The following is an 8,596-nucleotide window of genomic DNA, read 5'->3' on the forward strand; positions in this document are numbered from 1 at the left end:
TAGAACCCTCAAACAGCTGATGTTCCAAGTGGAGCCCTTTTAGGAAGATTAGAAGCTTTGAGGAACCGTAAATCGTTCAAGTGTGTGAGGAAAAGCGCATTTAATGAGAGCTGGGGGGTTTTTGAGCATAAAACATAATATTTTTCCTGAACATTTACTTTGACAGAATCTTTTTTGTGTGAAACGGTCAATTCTTTACATTTTTTTCTTTAAAAAATAATAAATGTGAAAAAAAAATCAATCTGGCAACCTTGTTAACGTTGTTAACCTGTTATTTTCTGTTTCTTTAAAGATCTTTCTAATGTAATATTCTACAAGATATTTTTTGCTATCCTTTTTAAGAGACTTCCTTTTCTCAGTGAGTGATGAATTGTTCAGAATTCAGATATATGGGGATTCTGTATGTTTTTAATTTCCATATTTCTTTGGATTAGATTTTGACCTGTGATGGACAAGAGTTCCTGCTGGGGTGAATTCTTGCACCTTGCACCACGAATGAATCTGGAGTCTGAATCATTTTGACCACCTATATCTTTGTGTCTAAAAATAATTCCTTTAATTCTTTTTTTTTTTCTCTAGAGAAAAGATTACAGCAGTTTTTGAAGGGTGTCATTAATTCTGGAGCTGATTGTACCATGTATGCATCTGATGCTGCTGTTTTGGACAGATGTTACAGATGCTATCTATATCAATACTGTGTGTAATCTAATTTGGAACGGGGCCTGGCTCTGCTTTTACTGATGCTACCGAACTCCTGCTCTGGACGCCTTTTCTTCCACGTGCACAGGATACAAAATGCGATGCAGTGAACGCAGCCTGAACATTTCTATTTATTAGAGTTCTCATGTTTATTTATTATTTAAAGCGTGTCTGTGTAAAATGTATCACGTGCTGCTGGATGTCCGGGTGTGTGTGTGTGTGTGTGTACAGTATGTTACGCACATGGCTTAATACTTCTATCGCGTCCGTCATTGGCTAGCAGAGTCTCGAGACTCGTTGTGACGCTTGTCTATATAACGGGTCTCGTGCAAACGGGACGCCGTGTCCGCGCGCGCCCCACCCAGAGCTGCATGGACGCTTCATTTCCGCGTCTCCAGAGAGCGCGCTCAGGACATCAGGCTAGAACGGGAGCATCCTTCTCCTCTGGTGAGTCTCTCTCTCTCTCTCTCTCTCTCTCTCTCTTTCTCTCTCTCGCTCTCTCTCTCTCTGTCAAAAAAAGTAACTTACAATTAAGCTTTTTATACATTTGCTATTAATATCTAACTCATATTTTTATTAATGCGCTGTAATTGCATTTAATTAATTAATCAATTTATTTATTTATTTATTTTTATTAGTTATAATAAATGAAATGTCTCTTTCCAACTTAGGGAAACAGATTAAGTTGTAAAATAAAGAGCATCAATTTATACACGCTTTAAAATAATCGCAATCAGGGTTGCCAGATTGATGCGACTCCTCCCCGGCTTAAAAACAAACACTAGCTGTATGATTTAATTAGTTTCACATTTCCGACCAGATTTGGATCCAAAAATTCGGATAGTTTAGATTTAATAATATCCGTCCATTTTTTTTGTGAGATGTTTAACTGTTTTTTTTTCCCACCAAGCACTTCTGTAGATTTGTATTTTTGTCACTAATAGTGTAAAACGTAGAATTAAAAGAACTGCTTTATGTTTTATTTTATAATTAGGAATTAATGGTAGATTTTAAATTAATTGCAATTAATGATATTTTTTGTTTATACATGCAGTTTGTTTACTAAAGCAAGTTTTAGAATAGATAAATTAGTATCGAAAAGCTTTCTCATGTAGGAACACACAATCTGGCAACCCGGACTGGTTTAAATGAGTGACCACACCCCGGCTGCTGGAAAACTCTCATCTCATCCTCTCCTGATGTCCTGGTCACATCGTCTGTCCTATGTATTAATTTATGTGTTCTAATACACATTTGTAACATTTAACTTTAACCTTTAAAATAGTTGGGATGAATTCATGCCTGCTGTTGATATGAGAGAGAGAGAGAGTGTGTGTGTGTGTGTGTGTGTGTGTGACAGATATAATTATGAAGTGTTTTGAATGTATTTTAGCCAGAAGCAAAAATCTGACAGCATTGTAAATTCGAATTTTAGAGGAACCAAAAATAATAATAAAAAAGATAAATAAAAATAAATAAATAATAAAAAAATAAAATAATAATCATAACCCAAAGATCTGACAGCTTTCCTGAGAGTCCTCCAAAAACCCGGCGATCATGGCAAACAGAGGCCCGAGTTACGGCCTGAGCCGGGAGGTGCAGGAGAAAATCGAACAGAAGTACGATCCAGATCTGGAGGCTCGGCTGGTGGACTGGATCGTGGCACAGTGTGGAGGAAATCTGGAAAGACCCCAGACGGGAAAGCAGAACTTCCAGAAGTGGCTCATGGACGGAACGGTGGGTTCCTGCACCGATGGTGTTCTGTCTGAAGATTGTGTTCTTCTGACTTTAATGTCTCTCTCACTTCCTGTGCTGCAGATCCTCTGTAGGCTCATTAACAGTCTGTACCCTCGTGGTAAAGAGCCCATTAAGAAGATCCAGGAGACACAGATGGCCTTTAAGCAGATGGAGAAGATCTCGCAGTTCCTCCAGGCAGCTGAGGCGTACGGAGTCATCACCACTGATATCTTTCAGACTGTAGATTTATGGGAAGGTACGGTGATGCATGGGGTTATGGTCATCTGCTTGTATATTACATGTTATCCACACACTAAAAGAGTTTATTAAGGTTTCTTTAGACAGATGAGGGTTTTAGAGATGGATGGATGGATGGATGGATGGATTCTTGCATATCCCAGCTTATAAGGAAGCTGGGGTCAGAGTGCAGCATCAGAGCGCAGGGTCAGCCATGATATGGCGTCCTTGAAGCAGGGAGGGTTAAAGGCCTTGCTCAGGGGCCCAACTGCAGTAGCTTGGCAGTGCTGGGGGTCGAAACCCGGACCTTCCAATCAGTGACCTAGAGCTTTACCTGCTTAAGCCACCACTTCCCTTAGAACCCTCTTTAAGAGAGAAACTGTTTGTTGTAGAGTTCTCTCATTCAAAAGTGCGTCTACGTTCCCAGTATGTCTTGGATCTCCTGTCCACAGGAAAGGACATGGCCGCCGTCCAGAGAACTCTGATGGCTCTGGGAAGTGTGGCACTCACCAAGGATGATGGACATTACCGTGGCAACCGGGACTGGTTCCACAGGTGAGTGAGATGTTTTCCAGATCTCCGCTATTACACTGTGTCCTATGTGAACATTTTGTTCTCACTCAAACCTTCGTCATCCTCCTTCAGGAAGTCTCAGTGCAACCGGAGGGAATTTTCCGAGGAGCAGCTGCGCCGGGGCCAGAACCTGATCAGCCTGCAGATGGGCAGCAACCGCGGGGCATCCCAGGCTGGCATGACGGGTTACGGCATGCACCGCCAGATCATGTAACTCGGCCTGGAGGTGACCTACGACCTGCATCAGACACCCAGAAGACCTTAATCCCTGCAGAGGAGCAACATCTGGCTCAGTCAGTTTCATTAACGTGTCCTTCTTGTATGATATTCATAAGTAACATGAAATATTAGCATGATTTTATTATTGTTTACTATAACACATTTTCTGTATCCATAATAAAAAGAAATTCAGCATAAAGTCCAAACAGCTGCTGTTACCTCTGTAAACTTTCTATACTAACATACTACATCCAAAATAATATTACATCATTTATTAGTTTGTCGTTTGTGTTATTTGGATGTAAATTCTGATTAAAAAATAAATATCCACACAAACATTCCTGTCAGCTTTCTACCACATGTGAATGCACTGGAGCTGGATTTATTTTTCTGGTCCAAAATATATATATATATATATATATATATATATATATATACATGTTGTCTTTCTCTTTGGAAGTGTGTGTTATTATGCGTGATAGTTTTGCTGGTGTTTGGTGAAAATGTTTAATAAATTGATATTATATTAATGGGCTAATTATTTATTAGCAGTTGGCGACACAGAGGAACACACGAGGGATGTAAAAATAAATAAATAAATAAACAGTTAAAAGTTAAGATGAAAAAAGATGTTTGTTGACGTGTCATAAAGCTGGAAAGGTTAAGGAGAGTGTGATATTGTTAAGAAGACTAGCTATCATGTCCCTGTGTTAATATTTACTAGCATTTAGAATCAAAATAGAAATAAATCCGAAATCCTTAAACATGCATGAATGGATTTAAAGCCTGTGCTTCGTATTAGCACTGAATCTATAGCCGTGTTTAATGACCTGGCTGTGAGCTTCATAAAACTGGTCTTTCACGGTCACCTTAATGTGACACTTTAATGACAACAAATAATTTAAGAACAATACAATTATCAAATCAAGCTACATGACATTATCCCCGACACGACAAACAAACTACTGAGCAATTAAACCAAATCCTTCTGCAGATTAGCTTTCAAAGAAAATCTTTTCCTCTAGAGGTGAGGTGGCTCCTCATGCCTTTCTGGTTGATCATTATCTGAATCATTTCTATGCAAAGCAGGAAGTAGATGATGTGGAACAAATATGATTTCAATAAGTAACCTGCAGAACCGCCACATTCATTCCACAAGCTCAGCTGGCTTTCCGTGAAGACCCGAGACAAAGCTCGGAGCTCTTGATTTGAGACCGTTGGACCTACACAGATGTGCAAATCATGTCCTTTGCCAGATGTTTTTTTCTATACCTCCTAGTGGTGGTGGTGGTGGCCTGTGCTGCAGAGCAGGAAATTTCTGGAAAGAATCCTAGCTGTGTTTGTGGACACCCGGGAATACCGGGCAACCCGGGACACAATGGAATACCAGGGCGTGATGGCCGGGATGGAGCCAAAGGAGATAGAGGAGATCCAGGTGAGGGGAATGGATAAAGGTTGTATTTATGAAAACAGTTTAATGTATTGCACTATTTTTTGTGTTTATTGGAATAGTTCGGATCAAAACCACCCTTTAAGACGTGTTGTTTGGGGCCACAGACTTTCCTTACATGTTCCTCCTAAATATTTAAAACTATATTAACACACCAAACTGTATAATACATATACCGATCAGGCATAACATTATGACCACCTGCCTAATATTGTGTTGGTTCTGTACTGTGTATTCTGACACCTTTCTATCAGAACCAGCATTAACTTCTTCAGCAAATTGAGCAACAGTAGCTCATCTGTTGGATCGGGTCACACGGGTCAGCCTTCTAATCGCTCCCCACGTGCATCAATGAGCCTTGACCGCCCATGACCCTGTCACCGGTTCACCACTGTTCCTTCCTTAGACCACTTTTGATAGATACTGACCACTGCCGATTGGGAACACCCCACAAGAGCTGCAGTTTTGGAGATGCTCTGATCCAGTAGTCTAGCCATCACAATTCGGTCCTTCATCAAACTCGCTCAAATCCTTACGCTTGTCCATTTTTCCTGCTTCTAACACATCAACTTTGAGGACAAAATGTTCACTTGCTGCCTAATATATCCCACCCACTAACAGGTGCCATGATGAGGAGATCATCAGTGTTATTCTCTTCACCTAGTCATAATGTTATGGCTGATCAGTGTACTATATGGGTATCTACTATATGGTCTATAAAGCAAAATGTTTTGAATGCTACATTCACACATACAGCGACATCAGTGAGAGCTGTGACTTGGAAAGAAGTGCATTAATTTAAATACTGTATTAAATACTTTATGCAGCTGTACTACTCAAATAATCAGAGTAGGCATGGGGGATCATAAAAGACTAAAAGATCGCTAATGTACTGCGGCGCGAGACCATTTAGTGCTTTGTTCTTTTTTTCTCTTGAAAGGTGAACTTGGGACATGTGGAGCAGCAGGGAAGGACGGACCAAAAGGAGATAAAGGAGAACCTGGTAAAATTTCTCATCCTTGCAATTTGTTAGAGATGTTGATGAATGCTGTGGTGTTTTATTATAGCATGGGAAAATGCTTTTGTTGTTTTTGACAGGTGCACCAGGTATCGATGGGCTGAAAGGGCGACGTGGTGAGACTGGGGAAAGGGGTCCTCCTGGAAAAATGGGGCCTCAAGGCTTCTCAGGACCGCTTGGTCTTAAAGGGGTAAAGGGAGAGATGGGAATGCCAGGACCTAAGGGTATCAAAGGTGATGTAGGTCCAGTGGGACCTCTAGGGCCTCAGGGAATCATAGGGCTCCAGGGAGAGAAAGGCTCTCCGGGACCTATCGGACCTCCGGGAAGACAAGGCCCTAAGGGTGAACTCGGACCTCCTGGCCACAAGGGTAGTCTTGGTTACCGTGGTGAAAAGGGGTTAAAAGGTGAGACTGGAGAAAAAGGTCCTAAAGGAGACATGCCTGAAATACCCAAAAGTGCCTTTTCTGTTGGCTTGACCTCACAAAGCAAGCTGCCTGCCAGTAACGCTCCTATCCGATTTGACAAAGTCATCTACAACCATCAGAATCACTACAACACCGAGAGTGGACGCTTCACCTGCGCCGTCACCGGAGCTTATTATTTCACCTACCACATCACAGTGTTCTCTAGGAACGTCCGAGTGGCCCTAATGAAGAACGGCCAAAGCGTCATCCACACCATGGACAACTACCAGAACAGTGAGGATCAGGCGGCCGGGGGCACTGTGCTGCATCTGGAGGTCGGGGACAAGGTGTGGCTTCAGGTGGCTGGAGGTCAGCTCTTTAATGGACTCTATGCAGATGACGATGATGACACAACCTTTTCTGGGTTTCTTCTCTTCGCTGATTGAAACCAAGAGGAGATTTCTGGGGAAACATGTCTAGATTTATTCACTGAAAAGAAATCTGACTTAATTAATAATTTTCCTTTCTTTATTGATCCTGATGTTAACTGTTCCTGAGTCAAGTTTTTAATCTTATATGCAGAAAACTTCTTCTTCTTCTTCTTCTTCTTCTTCTTCTTCTTCTTCTTCTTTTTATCATTATTATTATTATTATTATTATTATTATTATTATTTTATTATTATTTTATTATCACAACACCATAAACATATTCTACATAATAAACATAATGATTGTATTTTATACTCATTGCTTGTTTTTTGTCCTTTTAAATTTTATCTTAATTTTCAGAAATTATTTTAATTAATTATTGGGCTATATTAATTTATTTTTATATTTAATTTGTATTTGTTTTATGGCAAAATGCTAAAATAAACCTAAAGGAAAATCCAACACACACACACACACACACACACACACACACACACACACACATATATATATAAAATTAAGTTATATTAAATGTTATACTTATATTAATTATTAATATAAGTAATTACACCAGTAAGTCCATGCAAAATCTTCAGCCAATCACAGTGCTTTCTTTGCTCCGCCTTTTTACTTTATGTTGCCAGATTGGTCAGTTACCGTAACAAACATCCTCCATTTTTAAACCTGGTATCGCTGCTAGAGCAACCTTGTAGTGTCAAGGTGTTTTTTTTTTCATTTTCGATACAATTTACTAGCAATCCTCATCATATTAATGATAAAATATGGCCAGAAGTATGTGGACGGCTAACCATCACATTCATGTGCATCCAAATTTCAATTTTATTTTTTATATTGTGATCTACATTCGGGGTTTTCACGAGATGCTGGAGCATGGATGTGGTGATCTGTGTTCATTCAGCTATAAGAGCATTATTGAGATCAGACCCTGATGTTGTTGTGGAGGTTCAATCGGTGTTCCAGTTCATCCCAAAGGTGTTTATTGGGGTTGAGGTCAGGGCTCTGTTCAGGACAGTTGAGTTCACCCTTCACACTTCGTTCATACGTTTCTACACCATGTCCTCATGAAGCTTTACTTTGTGCGCAGGTACATTGTCGTGCTGGGACAAATTTGGGCTTCTTAGATCCAGTGAACGCTACATGAACCAAAGACATTTTATATAAGCCTGTACTTCCATGTTTGTGGCAACAGTTTGGAGAAGAACCACATATGGGTGTGATGATCAGTAACTATAATCATATACACCAACCAGGCATAACATTATGACCACCTACCTAATATTCTGTTGGTCCTGACCTGTCATACACTGTGTATTCTGACTCCTTTCTATCAGAACCAGCATTAACTTCTTCAGCAGTTTGAGCAACAGTAGCTCGTCTGTTGGACCGGATCACACGGGCCAGCCTTCACTCCCCACGTGCATCAGTGAGCCTTGACCGCCCATGACCCTGTCACCGGTTCACCACTGTTCCTTCCTTGGACCACTTTTGATAGATACTGACCACTGCAGACCAGGAACACCCCACAAGAACTGCCGTTTTGGAGATGCTCTGATCCAGTCATCTAGCCATCACAATTTGGCCCTTTATTAAATCCAAACTCGCTCAAATCCTTACGCTTGTCCATTTTTCCTGCTTCTAACACATCAACTTTGAGGACAAAATGTTCACTTGCTGCCTAATATATCCCACCCACTAACAGGTGCCATGATGAGGAGATCATCAGTCTTATTCACTTCACCTGGCACTGGTCAGAATGTTATGCCTAGTATTTGTCCACTTAAATTTATGCTTTACCATTTGCCTCTAACA

The 8,596-nt window shown here is 40.5% G+C and overlaps 2 protein-coding genes across 3 annotated transcripts; both read left to right on the top strand.

The window, feature by feature from the left end:
- Positions 1–899: 899 nt before the first annotated feature.
- On the top strand, positions 900–3,956 carry tagln3b (transgelin 3b). Of its 2 annotated transcripts, none has more exons than XM_058377042.1 (5): positions 900–1,146; positions 2,224–2,436; positions 2,518–2,692; positions 3,126–3,228; positions 3,319–3,956. In XM_058377042.1, the coding sequence occupies exons 2-5, from the start codon at positions 2,257–2,259 to the stop codon at positions 3,458–3,460; spliced, it is 600 nt and encodes a 199-aa protein (XP_058233025.1). In that variant the 5' UTR covers positions 900–1,146; positions 2,224–2,256; the 3' UTR covers positions 3,461–3,956. The 2 variants fall into 2 exon arrangements, with proteins under 2 accessions (XP_058233025.1, XP_058233024.1); XM_058377041.1 differs by having other exon boundaries at positions 903–1,146; positions 2,215–2,436; positions 3,319–3,955.
- A 641-nt stretch (positions 3,957–4,597) lies between these two features.
- c1qtnf9 (C1q and TNF related 9) lies at positions 4,598–7,073 on the top strand. The gene is made up of 3 exons (XM_058377039.1): positions 4,598–4,900; positions 5,856–5,918; positions 6,014–7,073. The coding sequence occupies exons 1-3, from the start codon at positions 4,708–4,710 to the stop codon at positions 6,781–6,783; spliced, it is 1,026 nt and encodes a 341-aa protein (XP_058233022.1). The 5' UTR covers positions 4,598–4,707; the 3' UTR covers positions 6,784–7,073.
- The last annotated feature ends 1,523 nt before the right edge of the window (positions 7,074–8,596 follow it).

This window comes from Hemibagrus wyckioides, linkage group LG23 (assembly GCF_019097595.1).
Source record: "Hemibagrus wyckioides isolate EC202008001 linkage group LG23, SWU_Hwy_1.0, whole genome shotgun sequence".
Taxonomy (NCBI): domain Eukaryota; kingdom Metazoa; phylum Chordata; class Actinopteri; order Siluriformes; family Bagridae; genus Hemibagrus; species Hemibagrus wyckioides.